Genomic DNA, 27,056 nt, shown 5'->3' with positions numbered 1-27,056 from the left:
TATGTCCCAGTGTGACCAGCGTCAGGTTTGCTTTTCCACTCACACACAACCCGTGTATGGTCGGACAGAATCTCCTAAGCCGTTTTGTGACAAGATATTTATGAAATCACTTGCTATTCCTTCCTAACTTCCAGCAGTTAATGGGAGAATTAGGCTGTGATGTACAAAGGTTTGTTAGTTTCCCTTCATGGCCTTAAAATTTTTATCATTTCTCAAATAGCTGTTGATAGCATTTCTGTCCACACAGATGCTTAATCCTTTTCTGAATTATTTTAAACTCTAGTCCCACATGAGCTCCCCTCAGCGTCTTGCCTTGTATTTTCACTAATTGACCCTTCCTCCTATGTCACTGGAAGGCGAATACCAGGACTGGGTTACCTTTACCAACTGCCATTTTACGGCCTTCCATCAAGGTTTCTGCTTTCTCATTAAATTAACAGTCCTATTCTTTCAAACAGCAAAACTCTGCCTTTTCAAGGGGAGGTTTCTAAAAAGGCAAGCACCGGTGAGTGAAACAAGGGGATGGAGAAAATGGCAGTCTTTCCTTCAGAAATGTGCCCCAAGAAAGAGGACGAAGGTGTAACTGTACGTGGAGAGAGTGACCTGAGCATGATGTAACTCGGCATCACACCCAGCTCACTGCTACGTGGAAGGCTCCTGCAGGGACTTTGCGTCCTGCTCCTGATCCCTATGGGGTGAATTGGTGCAGCTCCACTGAAGCCAAAGGTGTTGCCCTGATTTCTACCCCTCAGCACAGCTACCTCAAAACTTGTCATTAGCACAAAAGACACATTCATCTCTTCAGACTCTCAGAGCCATGAGGCCTGCACCTTTTGTACTATTTATAGTCATACAAGAGGGTTGGGTTTTTTTTTGCCTCCTAAAATGAAGGTACAGAGGGGATGCAGCATAAATCCATTAGTGGAGTAAACACCAAAAAATGGATTTTATCAATTAAATTAGAGAAAATCTTTGGCACAAGAATGAATACGAATGAAGTGGCTATGAATAAAATTAGAAAAAAATTTTTAGTCACCAAATCATTGAGTTTCTGGAAAAGCCTCCCCTGAAAAAAAGAGAGAAAGCAGGGAACAGTAGAGAGCATAAAAAATGTCAATAAAACACTTAATTAATGGGATACATGGAGTGGAGCCAGTAAGAAATGGGATACAGTAGTCTGGGGAGTCTCTTCTAGTCCTGTATGCCCACAGGAGAGAATACCTTGAAAAGTACCCAAAATATATTTTCCTCTGATTTCAGCCAGTGAGTAGAACTAGCTAAAGAGGCATGGGGAATGGTTAGTTAGACAAGCAATCCTCTATATTTTTAAACTGTTGCTTCAATAGGTCGTAGTAGAGCTGCTGCAGCTGAATTTTTGTACAGGTAGCATGTCTGAATGTTTGAGCCAACGTGTATGGGAGCATGGAATGACAAATGTTCAGAAGAGGGAGCACCCACTAAAGTAAAGAGAAAAAATTCCACTACTTCAGATATTTAAAGTGGGGATTTACTTTTTGCTCATGACCTATAGTTTATGTGTCCCACATTCAAAAAATCACTGAAATTAGTGTGTTCATTACTGTGTTCACATTTCTTCTTCTTGTTCTTCCATTTTTTTATGAGATAAATGTGCTCCCATTCTTTCTAACCATCTGTACACCTGACAACTGTACTACCCACAGCAGCTTGTTCTGGGGATTTTACATGGGATAAACAAATGCTGTGTTTTCATTCATAGGTAGCCAGAATTACTCAAAGACAGCAGTCATCACTGAACGACTCAGGCTTGGAACCAAAGGAAAAAGGCATATGATTTCTCCTCATGACAATGCAAATTTAAAGCTTTATTTCCCTACTGCCAAGAGAAAAATCTGTGTTTCAGTTATGGACATAAAAAAGTTAATCAAGGTGCCTGCTGAATTTGATAAAGTAGATATTGGTAAAAATACTGGGGAGAACGACAATCCTACCACATCTCCAGTCACATATTCCAGTTCAATGACGGTTTAAATTATAATGGTTTGTGTAGCGCTAAATACACCTTACCTCTTAAAATCCAAACCTTAAATCTCAAATCTTAAAGTTCAAATTCAAACCAATGACTCTTTTTGAGCTCAGAACCTGTCAGATGCTCATGATTTTCAGAGACCTTAAACACTCATTAGCTTACTGGGAGCTACGTTTATTAGACCACTGACCTGATTTCATCCCATCTTTAAGAAATATCTAACCGGACAATTAAGCACTTACTCTTATGCACTCAAATGCAGAAATCATGATCAGGCTTCTTGGGTGAGTAAGGCTTCTTGTACAAGTAAGGAAAACAAGGTTAGCTATATGCCCTCAGGTGGATGGACATACAAAAGTTAAGCTAATATCCTGCTGGGTGTGTATGCCATTGTTCAGCAAAGAACACCGTGGGAGCTTATTTAAGCTACGGTCATTAAAAACAATTACTGTTAAATGGAGTTCATTGAACTTCATTGGGGTTTTATGCAGAGGAGAGATTATTAGACATGTTAACATCACCTGCTAAAAGCTGTGAAAATATTTTTGGGTAACAGTTTATTTTAAGGATGAATTCAATTATCACTGACTTGTGATGGCAACCCCTTGGGAGTAGATGTGGCAACTACAGTTGTACAAGCGGCATTCTTGATGAGGCTGGCTAATGAAATAAAGTTATACCATACACCAATACGTTTGTATTCTAAGGTTTTAATCATCTCACATCAAGCATTTATGAAAACCATACGAAAACCAGCTATAGCACTGCCATTGCTAAAGAAAAGAGAATTTGAATGCTTAATGTGTATGGAGTGTAACAGAAGGCAGAGCCATAGCAAAGACAGATGAAAGAGATTTTGTCCCAAAGCTCTCGGGAGGAATTTCAACCTAAAGTTGTTTTTATAGACAGAAAAAAGGCCCAGCTCCTTTTCTCATCACTCAGTTTCAATCTGTTGCTTAGAAAAGCTCAAGGATCTTCTGCGTGTGAATACTCCATGGAGGGTATTATCTTCAGCTTTTCTGAGGACTGTGTGCAGGCCTGGGGGTGAAAATGTGGACTGACAATGTGCAACTAGCAGGGGGAGAGAGGGCATTATCCTGTCTTATTACCAAAAGTGCTCAGCACAGGTTCGACAGAAACACATCTGTATCTTTGAAAATGACTATAGTACTTGCAAAGAGCAAAAGATCTTACAAATATCTGAGGCTCGGAAGGTGTTGGAAGGCATCTTGATCAATGTACACCAGGTTGTTGGCCTTCTCAATTCTTCTGCAAAGAGAAAATGAAACATCAGAGGAAATATATCAATATATTGATCTTAAAATATCTGTGGTTGCCCCACGATGTAGTGGTACTATACACTGAGATTTTCTTTTTGACAGCAGAAGATCTGCACGATTTCAAAGAGCAGCCTACCACAGACCGGCAGACCCCACCACCTTTTGATATCAGCAGTGGTTTGAGGATAAGTTTCAGGCTGACCAGGGAAAGAAAGGGACAGTTAGATAAGAATATGGAAAAGACAAAGGGAAATTTCAAATGTTCCTTTATCTCTATGAATTCTTCAGAGCTTATCTGAAACAAACTGCAAATCCTTTGATACTTGCCTATAATGAATCTTTATAATTGTCTCCTTTGAATTTAGATTGCTCATTACTTACATTTCATGTAGTTTGGGAAGGTTGGAAAACACATTCGCTTCTATGACCTCCAAGGCATCATTCTGTGAGATCTCTCTGAAAAATAATTTGAAAGTCAAGATATTTCAAGCCATGGTGAAGCAGAGAATGGAGAAGTGAAAAATTCACAAGGAACTTCTTCCTAGATTACTGATGAGTTTTAAAAATAAGGTGGGTATCAGAAAAGAAAACAGACCCCAAAACCACTGATGAGCTGCCACCAAGCCTAACAGCAACAGTCAGGAACAGACATCTTCTGAGGCTGAAGTTTGTATCTGTAATGGCAGTCCTGCACCTCCTGCTCTCACCATTCCCTGTGTATTAGAAGGCAGGGCCCATTCATCATCGGCTCTTGGATCTCTGACATCACTAATTACTGACAGAGATTTAATGAAAGCTTTTAACTCAGTGAAGAAAAGTGGGGGTGAAAGGCGACTGAGATAGAGAAGACAGCTACAAAGTTCCCAAGAAATATGACACAACTTCAGCAGTAGGACATGATGCTGTCTTGACCTGACGTAAATTACAGAGATTAAAATTAAGCCACCAGCAGACACATCTTTATTAGCAGGAGCTGGAGACTACAGATGTGAAGAAGTCTTCCATACCTTGGAGAAAACCCTATCTGATCCCTTCTGTGTACAATTAACGTCCACTTCCAGGCACAGAACTGCAGAATAAAAATGGCCAGTTTTCTGTTACCAACACACCAGAATACATCTCCTGCTGGTCCAGAATACATGTTTTTTTTCTCCCTTAATCTGTGGGATGGCAAAGAGATGGCTCAGGCTCTGGTGTAATTTAGATCTCAGGAGTTCTCCTGGTGAATCAAGGGGTAATTACTGCAGTGCAACCTGTCCTGATTACATCCCTTATGCTGGCAGTGACCAGGAAAGTTGAAGTAAAGAGAGCTATGCCAAAAGATTCCCCACTGCCATTTTTGGAAATAGTGCAAAAATGCTATTTCCCAGGCTGAGGTCAGCTGTAGGATAGTAAACTTTGTAATACAAATATAACTCGGTGATAGTGTGATGGTCTATTGGATTTTAATGGCAAGGTAACTGTGCACATCTTTGGAATGAAACCTTGGATAAATAGTCAGATTGCAAACTGGCCGGCACTTGTTCCTGGATATATTGTTCCTTTGAAATTATATTGGTTGCAAATAGATTCGAACAGGCCTGAGGTAAAACAATAGATCGTAACGATAGGTGCAGAGTCACAAAAATAATCACAAAAATTATTACAAGTAATATAAAAAGTATTCCACTTCCTTCTGACTAACAACTGAACCGTACCTGACAAATTACTTGCCCATTTAAGACAAACAAAAACCTTGCAAAAGAAGAAAAACCTTGCTCATCTGACCTTTTCTGCTTTAAAAAATGCCTCAGTGGTTTGATATTTTTTATTTTAATAAGAAGCTCTCCCTCCTGTTTCCTCAAGTTTTTTACAGAAGAAACCCAGCTCTCCTCTGCTGTAGGAGCTCTATACTGACTGGAGAACAAGAAAATAAGAGTACATGAGGACTGACGATAGGTGCTCGGTAGGGTGCGATGAGAACTGGGTTTGTTGAGCAGTGCTGAACCACCAGCTCACATGTGAACACGTTCCTCTTTACTATTTAAGTTTCAGCAGCAACAAAATGCTTCGACTGTGACTGGGATTCCTTCACGCCATGCAAGGTACATAGCCATTGCAAGGGATGTTTCAAAGACTTTTTATCATCTTCCTGTTTTCTTTAAAAATATTGCATTATAAGATACATGGTAGAAGCAATCACCCCCTGTGCTGTATATGACAGTACAATTCACTTGCTGAACTACAGTCTAGAAGATTTAACAACATGGGAGGTGTCTCAGACTTTTAAGATTCGGTTTGGTTTTGCTTGTGCTTTTTTTGGGTGGTCAGCAGTATATTTGCCGTTCCCCACAATCTAAAAATCAGTTGTCTAGAAAAAAAAAAAAAAATCACAGAAAAAGCAGAACATTTAATACCAACAAATCCATTTAGCCAGAAGAGATTTCATGCCACTAAACAACTCAGGGAAAAATGTTGCAGATTTGTTGGCCTTATACAGACAAAGAAGGTTTATTAAGAAACCACAATACAGTAGTGACCTCACCCAACAGATAGGGCTGTCGAGGATAATAATTTTTGATGATGCAATCTGCTATTTAACTTTGGAACAACTTGGACGATATACCTCTTTTAATGGAATGCTTAAAACCTCATGTTTCTGCATCAGGAGAGTGTTTTGGCTTCCTAAGAGTGGGATGGGTTATGGGCTTTGTTTCGGTTCGAGAAATTGAAGATACAGATCTGATTAAAGTAGGGCACGAGCAGGCCACGACACTTTGGAAGGCTTGGAGAATGTGCGGTTAAGGAAGGAATGAAAAAGAGGTAGGAAGATAGGATTCACTAAACTGTTTTTACAAGATTAAGTTTTTAAAAGATTAAGTTTTTAAAAGATTAAGTTTTTAAGAGAGTCAAATAACACTTGTATGAGGGGCTGTTTCAGAGATTTGGAGAATGACTTGGCTTTCATTCTAATATTCCCATTCACAGGTACAAAGGCAACAGACATTTTTTTTTTAACAGGTAATGAAAATATGTCCATTGAAAATTAATTTTGCTGTCTTCCAGCTCAAGCAAACAACTGCTGCAGCCGTTCTGGTTATGAGCCTCTCAAGACAAGTAAAGGGAACAAAAAGGAAACTCGTGAATGGCAGAAGGCAGTAACCCTTCTGGTGTTGGGCTTTGTCCGCTGTGTTCATGGGATGGCAGGGGGTGAGGGAAAAGGACAAGACTGACTGTCCCCCGCAATGAATTGTGCATCCTCTGCTACGCTCTATTCAGGAAATCCTGTGGTGATGACCTTACTCATCATAGTTCTTCGCAGATGAATCCCAGTTTACAGCAGTAAAGTGCTCTTTTCTGACAGAAGGCCATTGCTATTCTTGTCCTTTGGGGTGTCCATATACCTGTTACAGGCTGTCATTCAGGTAAGAAGGATAAATTAAAAAAAAACCATTCAGTTTAGGAGATCAGTCACACACTGTGAACAACGGGCAGCACTAGTCTGGGTTTTGGTTGCATAATTTGCAAGAACAATTTATCTGTACCTGGCAAAAAATGCACACCCTGCTCATGGAAAACAGAAAAAACGCTATCTTGGATACAGGTATCTCTGGCATTAAAAGTACAAACCACTGCTGCTCACATCAAACAACTGACTCAGCAGACTCAGATCTTCTGTAGAAGAGAGCAAATAATACCTGCAGCAGCAGCTACAAACAGAAAAAGGGGATTGCTGGCTAGTATTTGTGCAAGTGATTTGTCTTACAGTATAAATACACACAAAGAGATGATTGCTCATAATGTATATCTTATTATATGTCATCACGAGAGAAGATGGGACTGTTACTACGTTGTTTGTTTGTAATGAATGACACTATTAGCTCTACTGCTAGCTATCACAGCAAATCCAGATGGCAATTTGAGCATCATTTCTGATGCATGCAAGCCTTTGAATAGATGGTATGGAAAACAATCAGGGGCAATTTCTTAAAAAACCCCAAAACTTCAAAACCCCAAACCACCCAGTGGTTGCAAAGTGCTTAGGCATCTGCTAAGCTTAGTTTCCACTGCATGCACAGCTCTATTGAAATCAAAAGTGATCCGCAAAAGCATAAATTGTTTACTCGAAGACAGCCTAAAAAAGGAAAAACTAAAAATGTTTTACAAAGGCACAAAGGATAATTTTTATTTTTCTTCAAAGAGAATGTAAGACTTTAAGGTGTGACAACATCACACAACTAAGGAATTTCCTCTAATTTGCCACTAACGTAGCAAACTGATCTCACAAGCAAGTGCCTGCAGTGTCAGCATTTCCACGTGCGACAGCCAGAGCCAGTGACAGGAGGGAGAGAGACGGAAAGCGAAGAGGAGGAGGAAGGTGCTGCTTAGCAGCAGTGCAGTCTTAGCTGGGTTTAACCCACCTGCAAAGCTGCCCTTAGGCAGGGCTGGGGGTACATCTTCATGACATCTGTGACAGAGCCCAGCGTGAAGCGTAGGAAGTATTCCTCTTCAAACCAGCTGCACTCAAAGTGCGACCCATAAAAATCAAGATACATTGAAACAGCCTTTTAACCAGTTCTATTAGCAAGGAATTTATAGTTCATGGCAGTTTCTTTGTAGTCCTCTATAGAAAAAGTCTCTTAGACTAATCAAAGTCTTACAGCAAAAGCAAGACTGGCTTAAACTCACAAACTAATGATCTTGCAGCCAAGTGGTCTCACATTTCAAAATAATGAAAGAATAAAAGACTGGACATTTATGTGTCTTTTATGACAAGAATTCCTTTCAGGATCAGAGCAGGGCACACAGACAGGGACAGGGTCATTTTTCCCCTAAATGTGCCTATTTAAAACAAATGTGTGTGTATGTATGTGTGTATATATACAGATATATAAGTTTAACATAGATGAGCAAGTGGAAACTTGTGTCAAAAGAAGAGCAAAGTATACGCATGGCAGAAGACCAGCTTAGAGGCAGATCACAGCATCAGTCCCTTACACGGTGCCCAGGGACGTACGCTCTCGAGCACAAAGATGCAGGAATGACACAGAGTAACTGGTGCCCAGCTGGTGAGCTTGACTGTGTGACGACCACAGTAAATGTGGGATTCATGGATTTCTGCGTTTCATCTCCCGGTGGCAGACTAGCAGAGGGGTCTGCCCTGTGTGTCGGGGTTTCTCGGGCACTTGTTTGGTGCGTGCACCTTGCCCACAGACATGACACATGGTGTGAAGGGGGATTTCACCCCCTCCAGCCACACTGCTCTCCTCTGTAGTGCTGGGTGCGACCCACTCTCTGCAAACTCCTGCAGCTTTCCTTAAATTCCCTTCCAGAGCAGATATGTATATGGGCTATACACTTGATTTGTCCACCTTATATTTCCTGCGATACATCATAATTGGGCCTTTTGGCCTTTTATCCTCAGCCATTGAGGCAGTTTTTTTGTGGCATAAATATCCTGTGTATTCCTGTGAACAATTTTTTTCACTCTATAGGTACCTGCAATTAGCAGCAATACTGGAGGAATCAGGTACCGATTCCCAGAGCAGGTGGCCTCACTGGGCTCTCTGCACTGCAACAAATCAATAGCTTTGCACGGGTTTAAGGGAAAAGGGAAGAAAAAAAAAGGCCAACAATTTTTATCTTTTCCCCCCTTTCTTTAAATACAAATACCCTTTAGAGCAATTTGCCAGGTCAGTTTTACTCGGTGGTTTGACTGATGCCACGATTTATGTCAAGCTTAGGAAGGGATTAGCAGTAGTGTGGTGTCACACAGGCAATCCAGCCCAGCGTTCGCTGGGTGAGCACCCGCGGGAACAACCTGTGATGTGTCTGAACTGAAAAATTAAACAGCTGGCTACCTCTGTCTCCATGTTCTAGATGGAGGAGCTCTTATTTCTTTCAGTCTGATCAGAAACAAGCCAGTCTGAAATCTCCTTTTCAAAACTTCCCTCTAAAGTGACAGCAAAATGCTACTACATTGATTTAAACAGGTTACAAAAGAAAAGCTATTTTTCTTAAAAATATTAGAGACTTTTGACCTTTTAAAAATAGATAGTTGACACTTTCTACTGCCACTTTCCTTGTGAACATGAAAAACTTGTCTCCCTACCATGATTTATTGAACACCTGGGAGTTACAGGCTAATATATCTTAGCAGTTATTGACATTTCAAAAATGAATCCAAGCACTGACTCTTCTCATCATCTCTTTACTTTGGCTGAAGATACACACACATGTTGTACTGACCTGACTAAATAAATGGGATCCCCATTTAACCAACTGAGTATTAATAGTGATTTCACACTTAGAGCAAAATATTGTATACGTAAGTCTTTGAAGGAGATTATCAGGAGGCACCAACACTGTGTCCTCCCGCCTTCTCCAAACGGTACGACACCATATTCTCAAATAAATCAATGCAGGCATGGGAAAAATAAAATGCAAATTTCTGCACAGCAGACGGAAGCAAAGGGGATTTTAGCACCATGCCAGCAATCCAGATGAAAGTCTGTTGAGAGTTTGGTTGCATCAGATTAATTGTCCATGTAACAGTTTTAAATTGGTCTCTCTAATCTGAAAAAGCGTGCGATTAGTCTGCAGAATTGGAACTGATAACGACTGGATCCAACAGCAGAAGCCACATCATTATAAGAATTGATTTTATAATCAGTACAGTTTGGGGGAATAGATATCTCCTCATCCTCTAGCACTAAGGGGATGTGTTATACTAGTTTTAGTTTATTGCCAGCAAAGCTGAAAATGCGTGAAGCTTTGTTGCATCAAACAAGCAAGGACTGGGTCTCTGGAGGCAGCGGCAGCTCTCCGCAGAAATGCTGGCTCCACGCAGGCAGCGCAGAGAGGTGGGGTTTATAACTCGGTGCCCTCCAGCCGCTGGGGCAGACGTACCTGTTGCTCCCGGCATTTGGGCATCACTAAATTTTACCTTTGACTATGAAAGCTTGTAGGGCCGGCAGAAAAATGTCTCTAAAATAAAAACACCCACCCTGGCAGTGGCACTTTTTTCTCAGACACGATGGGCTCCAGACGATCTTGAGACCATGCTGGCAGACAAAGATGGTTGTTCAGCTGAGGAAGGGACCTCCTCGTTCAGAGATGCTGACACAAGCTTCATGCCCACATCATAACTCCTTCCACGGAAATGGGCTAGCAGCATTTATTGCCACTTATCTTTTATTACTTCTCTTTTGGCGTTGAGAGCCAGCTAATGATGAATAGTTTTATTAAGGTGACCTGGGCAGATGAGGAGACTACATTTGAGATAATCACTCAGGAGAGCGGCTGAACGAGGAAACAGGGAAAATAATTTCTGGGGAAAATCAACAGGCAGACTGTCTTGGATTGGGAGAACATGTGGCTTCCAGGACCCAAAGTCTAGTGACAGCCTTTCCAAACAGACCATCTTGAAGCAGATGTTCCCAGACACTTCAACAGACAGTTTTGAAATGCTTTAAGGAAGCACACAAGCACAAGAGGCCTCTGAAGGACAGTTTATTACTAACTCCAATGCATTACAGAAACAGGAAGATCCAGAATAGCAAGTGCCTCAGATATGCACAATTAAACTTTTTAGTTAAGAGGGAAAATTGTAAAAAACCCCCTCTTACTCCTCAGTTCTGGCATTAAAAATCTTCCCAGGCTTATGAGAGGACTTTGAGTATTCACCAGAGCAAATCATGCAGTATGTTACACCCACTTCAATGAAAATAAATCTCCATGACTTGACCCATCATGAGAAAAATACTAGCATTGCCTAATGTTAAACACAATTACAAATACAGACATTATCTTACAGCTGCTAACACCATCCACTACATCTTTCAAATGTCCTCCTGAAGGGATTTAGGTTTCTCTTATTCAATGTTACAGTATTCCTGTGAAATACCTTTTTCCAGCACAGAGATTTCCTTCTGTCTTCTTTTCTATTTGCATTCATTCTTCCCTTCCATAAAAACTACGTATTATTTTTGTGGTTTGTGTCTAAATCTTGACCCTACAAATTCTTCCCCCTGAGCTTTGGCTCCAAGCTCAGCCAAGACCCTACTGCATAAATATTTGCATGATTGGGGCCCTCAGGAATAACCTACCTGGGAAAAGGATACTCTTTTATGCTTCCAAAGTTAAATCCAAACCTCTGCCTTGTAACAGACAGCCAAAGAAAACACAAGCACCAGCAAGAAGCTACTAAGTCAAAAACTTTACAAAACAAGTGTGCCACAAGGGTTATTCATCTGATTGCGATACTGTGCTATCATAAGCAGAAAAAATTACCATTAAGCCCAAATCTGCAGGTTCTATATTGGAGGATGCAGAGATGTCATACTATACAAACACTGGAATTACATACATACAAACCCCTAAGCCTTTTGCCAAGTGGCTGATGGCAGCAAAGAGGAGCCTGATTCAATACATCTAGAGTCTTATTTGACAAATACCTGAACAGCTCTCCACTATGAAACCTTGGAAAATCACATGCTTCCACCTGAGTTTCCCTGACACAAATAACCCTCTTCATCAGCAAACACTGTAAGACTGCACATAAGAAAAGTCTTAATAGGGGGAAGGGAACATGTCATAAAACCTGGGCCAAAATTCAATATATTAATACGTTTCTGTGTTTGTGTGTGTATATACACACGATATTCAAATAAAAGCAATAAAAATAATAGACCCATGGCCACATGATGGTGCTTACTCATTAAAATCAGCCAGCAGCAGCCTTTCTGCACATCTAACCCCACTTACAAGGAAATTGCTCATGTACGCCACGAAGAGTCTCTGCCACAACTATGCTGTGTAACTCTGGCTTGTAGAAACGCCAGACAAACAAAGGCTTTCTGCTATCGTCTGCTGTTGTAGTGCTTTAACAAGAAAGTCCTGAGACTGGACTCAGCCCTTTGACGGGGAGCCCTCAGTACCGATTCCCTCAGAGGAACCTCTGTAGGAATGAGGCAAAACCCTGGAGAACCCAAAGACAATTCCTGGCCACTTGGGAACGACCTGTTTCTCCTATGTAAGAGCACTTCGACCTCCCTGGGAGCCCTTGTCCTCCACACCATCCTGGGTCATATCTACGTCTCCAACGTAGAAAGAAGTCGGAGCTGGAGATGATGCAAAAAACCTTATCTGAAGTAGTTCTTCCTTCTTCATCAAGGGAAAAGAGGAATCTTCCTCCCTAGCCACACCGCTTAAAGAAGGAGGCTGAACAATGGTTTGAATAAAAAAAATGATGCTTTCCTTAGAAGTTGCTGTGTCTATTCCTTTGCTGTACTGTATTGCATATGCTTATGATATTTTTCTGTCTGGCTTCCTGTATAGATGTCAACAAACTGGAACTTATAGTGTTTTCACAGCATACGCGCCTGGCAAAACCTTTTTCGTTTCCAACTTTGAAAAAATACTACTGATGAGGGGCGGGGGGAAAATCCTGAAGAGATCCCAAACCACAAAAATTACCATTTGGAAAAGTCATGTTGATGAAATACACTTAAATAATAATTAAAAAAAATGAAATCCATCATTTCTGATTACTATCATTGCTTTAGTTGAGACTGAAGGAGACTTCAGACTCTGTCTGCAACAGAAGGCATGGAAATACATTGGTTTTAATATATTGGATCTGTATTTACATTAACATTCTAAATTTTAGAGGAGTGCATATTTTCCTGTAATTTTAAATAAGTATTGTCCCTAGAAAGCACACAGCTCAATACACAAAAGGACAGAGAAGTACACACACTCCAAGGCAATCCTGTGAGAGCAATTTAGTTTTCAAATTTAAAGGAATGTTTTGTGTATGTTAAATACCAAATAAAAAACTAAAAGCCAACTGCTATATTATTTCTTCAGTCAGACTGAAAAAGAAACATGTATGCTTGGATTATTTTAACAGGAAAATGAAGAAACAAATATAACACGTGCCCTGCTGCAGAGCCATTTCAAAGTCTGGCCAAAAGAGGCTGCTGATAAAAGCCAGCTGCAGCAGCCCTAGCTTGCAGTGAATCACCATCTCCTGAGGGCACAGGCTGAAATCACCGTCCCATGGTACACAAGCCATCAGCCTACCCATGTGAAAATAAACCATTCATCACACACACGCAGACTGGATATGAACAAGTGACCTAGAAATTTGGGGGGTTCCAAGTCCTATTACTCTCTGCCTCAGTCATTCTCCTGTCACATGAAGCTTGTTGTGACATATTTTGTGTGGGCTGCGGGGTGGGGGGTGGAGAACAACCCAAAGTCTACTTTGTCATTTAGTCCTAAAATTATGCATAACTCACTCAACAGACAAATAAAAGAACAAAATGACTACGAAAGAGGAAAATGTGGTAGCAAGGGAAAAACTTCCTTGTTGCATATTGTATCTTCATTTGAATTCCAGAATAAATCTGAATGAATTATATTTTTTAATTTGTTTAACTATGCTAATAGTCACCATGCACTAGTGGTTTTAGCAGTATTTTCTCTTTATATGTATGAGTCAAGAATTGCCATAGCAACTTGCTTCCTAATTAGCCTTCAGTTACTAACAATCAATACGATTAGACAAGGTCAGTGCTGGAGTAAGCTCTATAGATTTTTTGAAAAGGCTACCGAGAGTCAATAACAGCACGAAGAGGAGGAGCGGGCTCCTGGACGATCTTCCCCAAAGGATGGCCGCTGTTCTGCTATTACTCACTCTCCTATGAACAAAAGGAGCTGTGGCAAATGAGAGCTTTGCCACTCACCCAGATTGCAGAAAGCTTTTAACCTGCCAACAAATTCACAAAATATGGAGAATAGAAGCATCCTTAGATCCGCAGATAAAAAGGCACCTTACTCTCACATTGGTGGGACTGATGTTGACTGCACACCATCAAAATCAAGAATAAATATGTCATAGATCTTTGTCAATGTAGCTACATCTGAAATCAATCTCCCTGTACGGGAAGGATCCCTGAAACCTGGAATAAGGTGAGACTGGCCAGTTCACAGGAAGATGCTCCCTGGGATTTAAGCCTGCGCAGTGCTTAGGTGAGATCCCCTCAGGAAGTCCTCCCTCTAGTGACCTGAGCGATTGCCCATCGGTGACACAATTTCCCCCTCATTTTTACAGCCTGTTTCAGTCGTTAACATGTTATCTCTTACCCTGAAAGCACAGTGCTTGGCAGCACAGTAGGATGGAAACATAATGTGCTCTTCAGAGGTACTCTGGGTCCTGGGAATACAAAACAGGCTCCGCAGTACTGACAGATGAAGGCTCAGAAAAAAGCCACTTCACTTGTTAGCATGTTTAAGTCTGCTACCAAGAAACACAGGCAAAAACAAGCTTATTTTTAAATAAACAGTGTGTGTTGTCAATTATGCCTAGGCACGTGGCTGTCGCAGATGAACTGTGATCTATTTACTTGCCTCTGTAAAAAAGTGATGCCGCTTGGCTCTCTCCTCTATTCCCCGCCGGAGGTTATCTCTCCGCTGCGGCTGTGCCTTCAGCCTCAGCTCATCCCGGCTCGCAGTGCCGGGTCCCCAAACGGAGGGGTGGGCTCGGGGAATGGAGGAGTCAAGATGCAGCACACAGTGAAAACATAACGGCAAGACAGTCTGGATGGTGCCGTACGATGGCACTTCAAGCCATGAGATTTGAGGCAATATGTATTGACCTTCCTCCGTACAGAACGCCCTAAAGAAGAACAAAATTATTCTAAGCTCAAAAAAGACTTTTTTAACTAGAATATAAACTAGGATAATTAACTTTAAAGCAGAAAAAACACAAAGGAAATTGGCTAGATGGAAGAGAACGGAGAAGAGTTTACACCCCCTCTCCCCTGACATCCAGTGCCTTTGGAGAAGGTTTGGAGTTCCCCAATGACTAATTCCGAGTGGCAGTAAGCTCTGCCCAGACCTCCTGCGAAACCCCATTCAGCACCTCTGGGGCTGCTCCCTGTTCCCCAACACAGCCTCTGAGTGGCACAGATCCATCTCTGGCCTGTCAACCTCCTGCCACTTGTAGTACCTCGAAGCTGCTCCCCTCCAAACGCGCCCATTAGCCCGCAAAGGGAATACCCAATCCCCCTTCCTCCAGGGAGCTCTGCTGCTGCCAGTTTTCCTGAAGAGCATTATCTAACTGTAATTTATTATCTAATTTATTGCAGAAGTAATAAATAAGCAAATCCTTTTCACCGTATCGTGCTTGCCCCTTCTCACAGCACAGATGGGAAAAGCCAAAATCTTAAAAATCCAGCACAAGAAGTCTTAAAAATATGGAAAATAAAGCTGAGAAACATATCACCATAAAACCTCATTCAAAATAAGACAGAAGATTGACAAAAGGATTAGACATGTCTAATGAGCACCTTCACTTAATAATTACACTAGAGAAGATAAACATTTCCAGATAAAGATGTAAATCTCTGTGCTCTTGAGAAGACAAGCAAGACAGAAGTAAATGATGCTTCCAAATAACAAAGACTAGTTTAATTCAGTCCACAAATGAAATTCTGCATTATTCCTTGTTTTAGTGGAGAAACTTCACAGCACAAAGGCAACACGGAGAGACCATTCCAAGAGTTTGCATTGAACAGCTCGTTGTTTCCTAGGGGCATTTCTCCTCCTCAGAGAAGAGCACCCTATGAGATGGACAAAATAAATTCTCCATATGGATGAGCTATTCCATAACTGTTCCAGAAACTTTCTCTTGAACATCCTCCTTCAGCAATTGGCATCAGCAGCTTCCAGGGATGAGGTTCTGAACTGAGAAAGCCACCAGCCTGTCCCTGTTCCCAGCTCCTAATCCTCTGCTGACTGCACTGGAAAATGCACAGACACCAACAGTTTTTCAGCAGTCTGCATTTCTCTCACAATCATTTGTAATTTCCATCTGTGGTGTTGGCTCCCCAAGCATTCAAAATATTTTATGGCTTAGTATCTGTCTTCCATTCTAAATCCTAGCAAATTAAATCTTTTCCAGACTACTCTATGTGTATATATACACATAGGCTTGTATGCAAGTATATATATACATATCTATTCTACCGTGCAGTAAGAAGTTTACTCACAAAAGGTACACCACTCTTACTTATTTTTAAAGAATCAAGCACATATCTGGAACTCTTCATCAAAAACATGTTCCTGCTTGAGAAATCAGAACAAATATTCGCAGTATTTTGCGAGCAATTTGTTCTTGGCTTGGTCACAAAACTAACAATGGGCACAACGAATCTCTGGTTTTACACCTGGGATGAATTGGGGCCAGCAGTGTCTTTGATAGAAAAATCAAAATGCAGCTCACTAATAACGATAAAATGCTCAGCTGCCTCTCCACTGAGCAAAGCAGCCATCAAACTAATGATTAAATCCACATCAATCATTTGGCATAATAGAAATAAAGGCCGTGCAGTATAATGTTGTCAGAGAATCAACATCCCTTGCTTAGAAAATAAATGTCTTGACTTCCTCTCAACATTTGTTTTCCATAAACGCTGAGGTTTGTATCAGCATTTGTACAGCCATGGGAAACAATCCTTCATTGCAACAAGCCAATTCCACTAACGTTATTTCTAAAATAAACGGAAAAGCTAGGTAAAATTAATATGGGAGGGTGTTTCTGAAATCCTCCTGAAATTGAATTACCATTTCTGATCTGGTGCCAGCCTTCCTCCTTCTAACAAATAATATTTAGTAGTGTCAACAATAATTATTAAAGAAAATCCCATTTAGAGCAAATCGGGCACAATTTCAAGTAGATCACACCTTTTGCACTCGCTCACTGGTAAAGTTAGATACACACACAAGATTAATAGAAAAAATCCTATAAAAACCCTGTTTTCTCATAAAAAAGAACTTTATTTTCTAATTAATCCTTTTTTTTTATAGCAGCACTTTTTAAAGCAAACCCAGAAGCTGGATATATCTGGAAGGAAATGGCACTACGATGCCTTTCGGGATATGCTGTCACCCGAATTCCCAGGCTCACGCCAGCACAGCACCATGGTGCATCAGGAGCAACAGACCCTCACCAGCCTGTCCGTCAGGCGGAGAAGGCGGCGGTGCTACATGTTTGAGCTGAACAACCAAGTGAGGTGCCACCGCTGTAATTCTAAATGCATGTGTTTCCTCTCAGAATTGCTTTGCTATTCGATTTCACACAAGAATGTAGGTTTTGGGTTTTTTTGGGGGGGGAAAGAAGCCTTTTTACAATAATCCTCTTACAACTCCTTAAAAAAAATTTGTTGACTTTAATGCTGCTTACTTGTATTAATTTTGTTTTAATCTTGTGTTTACAATTCTCTTCGTTTTCAAGTCAATACGTTTTATTCTGAATTCTTTCCAGAAATTTCAGAGTTAAAATGTAATTAATATACAAAATGTAATAATTTTTTTTTTTACAAATTATTTAGGGATATTAGAACTGAATATACTTATTTTAACAAGAAAAAGGTAATTATTTAAATCAGAGCAATATTCTGAAACATCATAAGAACTACCTTTTGCCATGTATGAGCTACGAATTACATTTGAAAATGTAAAATGTAATTAGAACCAGCAATTCTGAGTTCTCATTTCATTTTCTGATATACATACGTAAGTTTAATAAATGTATTGCTCAACCAGCATAAGAATTATTTTATGGTTCTTAGCAAATATGTATTTTTATATTTATGAAGTCACTGAGAAAGTCACTGATTCTACTCTGAAAGTACAAGAAACTCATAATAAACCATAACTTGAAACTTCCTTCACTTCAAATTAGACTGAAGCTCTGGGAAGGAAGAGATGGAACCTGAAGAAGTGACACTTTTTTGGGAAAAAATTTTGACTGTGCCAGCAGCCATCTTACATTTTACAACACCGGTTCTGGCCCCTCTTGAAACAAAAAACCCACCCAAAAGCCCCCGAGATGAATCTCAGAAAGTTGGCCAGTAAGCAAGCATATCAGTACGCATAAAGCATACCCCTCAGGAGAAAAGAAGAGAGATTATAGTATTAATTCTGCACCATGGGGTGACTGTCAATTCTGAGGCTCCTTGCTATGTCTATCAGTTGCAATAATCAGCTTCATGGCTCTGACACAAGGGCCTAGAGTGAGGTTGCCTTCCAAAACTGAATGATTCGGAGAAAGCAAGTATCTCTGCATGAACAACCACAGCATGCCAGACCTGAAGTCTACCCAGCCCAGTACCTTGCTCTAGTGGTGGTAGGGGAGGCCCAGAAGCCCGTGCAAGAGCAGGGCAAGCCTATTGAGAAAGTCCCTCTGAATACTCAATCAACTTTTTTTGGTGATTTGCAGCTCAAGTCTTTGTGTTTGGTATGTAAGTAGGTGAGACATGTCTTCTCCCTGAATTTTATGAGGGAGACTCTTCGTATCAGCAAAGTCTCGAAGCAGAGTTCATCAGCTGAACCACACGTTCTGTGAAGGAATATCGCCTTCAGGTTTTTTTGATATGTCACTTACTAGTTTTATTTGAAATCCTGTCCTCCAGTTATAGTATTAGAAAGGGCAGGAATAATCATTCCTGTCCACCTTCCCCGAACTAAACCTGACTGTACAGACCACTCCAATATCCCCCGTCAAAGGTCTTCCTTCCAGACGGAGAAGTCTTGTCCTGCTCCATTATTCCTCAGCTGGAAAGCATCCGTGAATGTGTTCATCTCGGTGTATATTTCCTGGTTTGTTCCCTATCCTTTTCTTAATAATTCCTAACATTTCCATTTGGAGACTTTTTTGGACCACGGGGCTGAGTCCTTTTTTTTAGAAATGTTCATTTGACTCTCAAATCTCATTTTGAATGAATGGGGCTAATTCAGAGCCCACATTTAGATATGCAAAAGAACTATCTTCATTTAGCCTGCACTTAATTTTATCTCATTTGTTTGTGTAGAGGAAGGCAGAAGAACATTGGATCGAAGTTTCCTTCTAAAGAAGAATGGGAACTCACACACACATTTGCCCACGTTTCATCTTTTACGGATTCAGGTAATCTGAACAGTATGTTACTGGGGAGAGGCATTAAAGCATTTAGCATACATTCAGGCAAGTGGATTTCCTTTTTTTGCTTTACCTGTCTCTGTGTCTAGACAGCTGTAAGGCAGGGACTAGAAATGGCGTCCAAGATGATTCTTCAGTCTCTAATGCTGACTTCATACCAACACAGTTAACAAATACAGATTCTGCTAACAGTTCATTAACGCAAAACTCATTCTTGCTCAACAAAAGGAAGTAATGACAAAATGTATTTTCTTTTTTCCCTTTCTAAATCTATTTTATCAAAGAAAGCAAGCATCAAGATACCAAACTACACAGAAAGAATTACGGAATAGTTCCTTTCTTGTACTCTAACATGTTTCAATTAAAATATGCAAATATTAACATGATTTTCTGGGACTTTTTAAATAGGAAAGTTAGCAAATGTTGATATGGACACTATGAACCGATTTTACATTTCCTAGCTTCTTCTTTTAAGGGTTTTTACTTTATTTGTGGTTTTGTTCCGCCCAAGCATTAGCAAAAGATTGAGATCAGGTTATGCATTTAATGAAATATCACAAAGCTGTAATTAAAATCACTGCTCTTTGACATCAGCAGTGAGTTGCTGACATGGATAACAAATGTCTACGTCACATTTTTGTAATTGTGCAAGGGATGACAATAATAACTGCAAGTGAAAGATCTCTTCTACAGATAAGCTTTGGCAGGGAACAGCAGAATGCCAGGTGATGATGCAGCAAAACATTTATAGATTATAATAAAACCACCTAATCTTCGTTCATTACTTATTATGTTTAGAATACAAGGCATAGCTTCTACTTTCAGGAAATAAATGGAATTAAGAACACACCAGGCTTCCTATGGATTCATACCAAATGCTTAACTTCGATATATCCAAGGGATGATCTCTGCAAAGGCTGCAGAAGGGTCATCTGAAGTAACGGCACTACTCTTTCGAGAAGACAATGTCCCCAACCCGCTCGTGGCCATACTGAGAGGCAGCGGCACAAGGCACTGCTTTGCCCAGCTCCTCCACCGACGATGTGTTACAGGACCCCTGGGAGAAGCTCACATAGCTGTTCGCCTTTCAAATCCCATTTGTGGCAACCCGTTTCAAAGGGCAGAGTGTAGCGATGGGCAAATGAAGACGGACACTCTGGATGCTGTTGGGCTAAGGAACGCGTATGGCGCATACAGCAGAGGACAAGCTTCCTTACGTGATTTTGCGTCTGAACCAGCGGCCTGACGTGCAGCCGACCCCTCCAGTTTAGGAAAGAGCCAGTTCAAAACCACTGATCACCGTCAAACGTGGACAGTCAGCTGGGATGGGGGCATCCGGGACTTGCGAGTCCCCCCGCAGGAACCAGGAAGCCTCCTGTGATTGATTGCTCACTGCCCGACCACCAGCCTGCGGTGGCTGGGCAGCCTTTATGCCTGTGACTCGCGCAGGATTAGACCAGGCAGACAGAAGGGAAAGCCCTGCATCACAACAATGGCCCCATTAAAACATTTATTCTTTGGGATGTCAGCCTGAACTTTGAATTTCTTTGCTTATGCTGGTTACTCGCCTTAATGTTTTTGAACTGTAGTCCTCTGTTCCCTGGGAGAAAATGCATATTTAGACTAATTTAAATGCATTAAGTAGCATACTTATTTTCATGCCCTGCCCTTAAGATGCAGAATGTTACACGTAACTTGCTATAATGTGAATTAGAATTTAATATCCATGGAGTTGCACCTTAAGAATACACCCTGGAGTATTTATTATCAAAGTATGATTGTTACCTGATTCAGTACATATTTCAGTACACAGAATGCACCATGTCCCCATTTCACCTTAGGGATGTAAATAAATATTTTTGTAAACATGCACTATTTAACTTATATATCACAGCAGATCCTGCAAATCCATATTTTGCTTCTTGCAAAAAAATAAATAGCAGATTTATCCAAATGATGCAACAAAAGATAGAAAGGAACTCCTGCCTAGAACCAATTTCCAAATGTCTTGGTTACACTGAATCCTAACCATTTTCTCAAAATAGCTTTAATGGTCTTATTTAATCATAGTCTTTCGCATACCAAATGAGGCAGCACACGATACACTGTGCAAGAAAAATTAGAGAAGCTGCAAAATACTGACCAGCTTTCTTGGTAGCAGAAGACACAGATTGCTCATCCTGACTGAGCAGAAGACACAGACTGATCATGTGGTTTCTGCCTCCCCCCCTTCCTTCCCATCTTTTTGGGCTGAGGGCTGCCAAGTGTTACAGAATCACATGCTGGGGTTGAATGAAACTGATTTCAGGAGCATATGGGATGATGGACATCCCTTAGCCATTTGCTAGCCCAGGCAGCTTTGATGGCTACTGCTGAAGAAGGTCTGGATGGTGAATCCACCAATTTGCCAGGTTGTTAAAACTTGCTAAATAAAGTGAACGCTTCCCACTATGTCAAATTCTCCTGATGAGACTTTTACAATCAAGCCAAGAACTTTGCTCCTTCCCCACTCACAGGAAGAGAGATACGCCTTGATTCAGCAATGTACTTTAGTATGTGCCTCAAAATACTTTATTGAGCGGTCTCCACTGTCCTCAAGTACCTCACCTCAGTTTAGATAAAACAGAAAAGGCAAATCAGTTTGATCTAACTAAGTCAAAGGAAAGTGTGATCTGCCTTTTAGCCTACAGGGGCAAACAGGAGGGATTTTAGCATCATACATCATATTGGTTGTTGTATATGAAATAAGCTGGTGCTCATGGATCTAGGTCACAGACCAGCAGCATTTCTTCATATAAACCATCACTGGATCAAACAGTCTCAGCAAAAAAAAATAAAAGCTTGAATGCACTGAGTGATTAAGTAAATATGTGATTCAGAGCTATTTTCTCTAGAAATTCATGAGGAAGCTGTAGATTCCTGCTGTCTTCCATAGACAGATGACTTCAGTTTCCAGGAGTGTCAACTCTGGCAGATTCCATCAACCCTCAAAGTTTTAGCTTTCCACTATTTTCAGAGCTTATCAAGGATTTAGCTCATCAAGCTCTGTTAACCATAGCATGGTTCATGTTCTTAAAATGCATATTTGCCAAAAGAAATGCCCTTCTCCTATTCAAAATACAAAATACCAAACAGTGTTTTTTTGTCTGTGACATCTTCTAGTTCAAGAAATACTTCATCCACACGGCTGAATTTCCTTGGGCCGCTCACAGGTTGGATTTGAGAGTGAATGGTGAAACAAAGCATTATGTTTTAGCTTAAACCCTCAGAAGAATAAATAACTGATGATGAATTTTCAAGGGGATTGTGTCTCAGGATACCAATGTGAAGCCTCTTTGGCTTGCATAGGGTAAGGCAATCAGACCAAACCTCTTATAAATACAATGCCTGAATCAGGCCTTGATAGACTAACATTCACAAATCTGCCTTGCTACCTTGTAGTAATAGGAGGAAACTTAGCAAGAGAAAAAGGGAGACTTTAATATTGCTTCAGACTGTCTCTCCTCCAAATTAAGCACTTTCAGTGCAGGTTGAAGATGACATAGCAGCTGCAGAGCCTGTTGAATTGATTTTGGCAGGTATGTGCCTGCATGGGGCTTCTTTTTACTTTAGTAACTGGAAGGTTAATTAGGTCTGGGAGTGTAAACAGGTTGGTTAAGCAGGAGTGCAGACGAGCTGCCACGTTCCAGTTGGCTAACACTTAGGAGCAGACTAAACATGTTTTGAGAATAACTAATCTGCTTCCCTGAACACCTATTTGCTAAATTAACATGAAGCCAGAGCTGTGCAGAAGTTGGAGAGCTGCTAGCAATAAGCAGATCTGTGGGGTTTTGAAGTAGTTTTCTACAAGAAAATTCAAGTTGCACCTTTAGAGAAAGAGAAATCTCAGGTAATTAGAGCCCGTCAGTTTATGTCATAACTTTAAACATTTTATCTAAGAAGGAAAGAAGATCTTTCTCCTAGAACATACTTGGGGAAGTTGTTTCTCTATATGGCAGTCTGCAGAATGGACATTTCATGGTTTTTCAGTAACTGAAGGAATTCAGATGGGTGAGAAGAAAATTACAAGCCAGAGATGGTTCAAATGGGCTCTCATTCTTTCAAAAAAATTCAAAATGACTAAAGTAATCCAGTCACAATTTTATTCTTCTTCCAACGTCTGTATTTTGCCAAAACCGATGAAAACCAAAAGATTTTGACTTGGTAACTAAAACTGGAGCTTCACAAGGGAGGGCAGATCAGGTGTTCCGTGCCGACATTTCCAGGTCACACTACTTTTTTCCATTATGAGTCACGGTCACTAGTGTCCACTCTGGAAAGTCCCTGGACAGTCCAAATGGAAAACAAACAAGATCTTTCCTGGGTACCATGACTGGAGTCTGACTGGAGGTATCAGACTGGAAGTATTTGACATTTTGTGGCAAAGTACATTTGTTCAAAGCTCTCAGCTGTTCCGGTGTTTAGGAAGAAACTAAAAGGCATATAGAAAGCAGGAACACTGACAAATGTTATTGAATGATTTTTCTTTGAGAACCAGAAATTTTTGGTTACTGTATTCAAAAGCCTTCATTCACTTTGAATGAACAGAGCTAACTCATGGAGGACTCATCTCTGATTTAACTTGTATTCAACCAGCTCATCCCAAAAGGATGATGCCAAAGACCACCACTCCCTGCAACTTTTGGGCTTTAAAACCTACCCCATTCTCAGAAACACAGTTAGAAATGATCTAGTAATGATAAAAATCATGTGTACAGATGTGTTGGACTGTATAAGATACTGGTTTTCTTCAGTAATACACTCAGGAAATATTGTCACTCTCTTAATTTTTCGTCGATTTAGTTCTAGGTGAGCACATACGTATACTACATTGAAGTACCTCATTTGTATACATCAGGCTATCCACATTTTACCATATGGAGGTATCACATTATTAATAGCTGTTTTCCCTAAATAGAGTACAGTTTGCTTTAATCCTCCTTTCTGCGCATGATCTTGCAAGAGTAAAAAGGCTTTCATACAAAGACTGTGTTTTTATATGCAAATCTATCATTTGATTATACACTTTTTTGTCCCTACATTATCATGAATATTTCTGATGAAAGTTTTATGGGTTAGGTTTAGGATTTGTGAGCTATTTCAAATGTTATCTGTTTGCCATATCATCTGCAAATACTGCATCTTTGTTGATGTTGATTGGTGTCATTTACATATTTATCACACTTTTATTTTCAAGGATGTTTTGCTATAAACGGTCTGTCCCCATTTCTCCTCCATGTACTAATGGTACACAGATACATTTTCAAACCTAGCTCATTTCCATATATAACTTTTTTGGTTAACAATAAATCACCACTTAGAGACATCCTATTCAATACAATCGCTACCTTCATACATATCTGACATATGGTTTCTGAGTAATTAAAGATAACGGGAGCCGTTTACAATGCACTTTGCAACTCACTTCACAGTCCAGAGCGCTCAATGATTTTCCACAAGGACTAGGCTAAAAGGAACCCTGCGGAACTGGGGAGAAACAAGTGCCAGCAAAACTGGCAACGCAGAGCTGATCTTATTCCTAACTGGTAACTCTTGGGCACAAAAAGAAAGACCTTCTTTTTGTTTTCTCAAGAAAAATGGCTGTTTACAGTGGTGCTTGATGGGCTTATGAGGGTCCGGACCCATGAGGGGGTTGCAGCAACTGGAGGTTTTTAGTGTGTACCACATGCCAACAGAAGACTCCTGAAATGGATCTCATGCTTCAGAAAAGGCCAGATGCCATGTAAGCTTTACCACTTGCTGCTGACCAGCAGCTCTTCAATCTTTCTTGCACATTCACTGCTTGTTCTTCATCCACCCATACTCCTCTACATTCAAAATCCTTTCCCCTTCCTCACCACACCTTCTGGTGTGTTCACCTTCTTGCTAAACCCCTTACTTATGCAAGAGTACGAGGGAAAAGGGTAGAAATGATGCAGAGAAATGTCGGCAATCGATTCCTTTTTAGTTTTGCTGTTACACTCACAGCACTGAAAAAGGCACTGACGTTAAAGTGCATTTCCCCACTCCCACTCAGAATCCTCTTGGGTGAACAGCCTGTTTGTGACCCTCTCCTGTCGGGGTGCAAGCGCTGAGTGTGCTTCTAAACAAAATGTTGTGACTTGATCACATATGAAATAATTCAGAAAAATTGTACATGCCCCTGAATAGTTCAGGTTGGACAATGACAGTTATCATTTCTGGTGCTAGCACCAGTTAACCCATAGATTTTCCGTCGCTAAAGAATAGTCGGAAACACTTTACTAAGGATTTTTCCTTCTAGTGGCGGAGGGCTGCAATACATCCACAATAGTATACTAATGAATGTATGATACATCTGTTCATCACAGGTGCTCATAATTATATCTCCAGGCTTATCATTAAAATTCACAGATATTAGATGCTTACACCCTTTATGTGCTAAGATTTTCAGATCTATTGCCTGTAGGAAACTTCTCTCATGTATCCTGCTAGCTGACTCTGAACATGCACAAGACAATCCTACTTATTCATTAGTGAAAAGAGAATCAGCTGCCCTGTTATGAATAGGAGTGCTTTCCTCCCTAATCTTCCACTGGTTTATTACAACCTATTACAAAGTTCTCAAAATAATCAGTTTCCCATGATCTTCTGCTATGGCACTTTATTTATTAATTGCAATGACACTCCATGCTGGACCAACCCTTTGACTGAGGACTGCCCGCTTGCTGACATAAAAAGGTATTTATGACACCAATGTTTTGGAACATGGTCTTAAAAAAAAAGTTTAATTTTTTTAAACAGAAGGATGAAACTAGATGAAGCTCAGAGATAAGGGCTTGCTCACAGGCAGTAAAAGGAGCTGCAAACAGAAACTGCTGTTTTGAATAAAATAGTTGTTTGCTAGTAAATATTGACGCAATACATACATTTTCTCTAGGTCACCAAGTCCTGCGAAAGCTCCTTTTGGAATGACTCTCATCTTGGTGAGGACAAATCTCCTGAAAATAGAGAAAATGGGGTGATTATTCACTATTGACAACATGGGACTGTGTGGCAGCCTTGTCAGCGCAGGAGAGGCCTTTATCACTGGTACAAGGATAGTCTCCAGCCTGAAGGGTTTGGTGTCTAAACACAGCTGTAATGTTCAAAGGCTTTGTGGAAATCCAACTGCCTGCCTAGACCAAAATTACAGCACAGCATCTGGAGCTGCTCAGGGGAAATAGCATCATCCATCAGTAGTTGCAAGTTCCCTGTTTGCTTCAGTAAGATATCCAGACCCGGTCACCGCAGCTTTGCTGTGCGCTGGGAGGAGACAGCATCTTTCTCATCTAGACCTCTCTTTGAGGGATGCTCAAGCACAGGATGAAGCAGCCCTGCAGAGCCAGACTGGGGTGAGTTGCTTACACAAGTTTGTCAGGTGGTACATGCATGCTCATGCAAGGTAAGCCTTAACGTGCTGCACAGATAATGTAAGGAGTCAGCTACTATCTCCCATCAGTGAAACTTTAATACCCTTTATTGCTTCTCAGTCTCTCTTCAAATTAGTTCATAATGTGCCACAAAATTAGGACTTTGGAACACACAACTCGATCACACATGCACCAAGACAATATTTTAATCATTTTTTAAAGGTCACAGAATATGCTTTATGAAGAAAAAAACATTTAAAATATCACATAAACCTTTTTGTTAACCTCGACTCATCTCCTTTCATCACGATAAACAAAGAGGACGGCAGGACTTCTGATGGCACTCAGCAAATGAAAGGTAGGGTATCTAC

The 27,056-nt window shown here is 40.6% G+C and overlaps 1 protein-coding gene across 1 annotated transcript in view; it reads right to left on the bottom strand.

Annotated features, from left to right (window-relative positions):
• The window catches only part of FSHR (follicle stimulating hormone receptor), a 50,893-nt gene extending 24,625 nt beyond the window's left edge, over positions 1 to 26,268 (bottom strand). Inside the window, exons 1-3 of the mRNA XM_009583584.1 lie at positions 26,203 to 26,268; positions 3,670 to 3,744; positions 3,203 to 3,277 (exon numbers count right to left, since the gene is read on the bottom strand). Of these exons, the coding sequence (XP_009581879.1) occupies positions 3,203 to 3,277; positions 3,670 to 3,744; positions 26,203 to 26,255 (203 nt within the window). The 5' untranslated portion in view covers positions 26,256 to 26,268. The remainder of the gene's footprint in view (positions 1 to 3,202; positions 3,278 to 3,669; positions 3,745 to 26,202) is intronic.
• Between the last annotated feature and the right edge of the window lie 788 nt (positions 26,269 to 27,056).

This window comes from Fulmarus glacialis, unplaced genomic scaffold (assembly GCF_000690835.1).
Source record: "Fulmarus glacialis isolate BGI_N327 unplaced genomic scaffold, ASM69083v1 scaffold4458, whole genome shotgun sequence".
In the NCBI taxonomy this organism is placed as follows: Eukaryota; Metazoa; Chordata; class Aves; order Procellariiformes; family Procellariidae; genus Fulmarus; species Fulmarus glacialis.
Note: the sequence above shows the minus strand (reverse complement) of the source record. Positions and strands in the feature narration are given on the sequence as shown.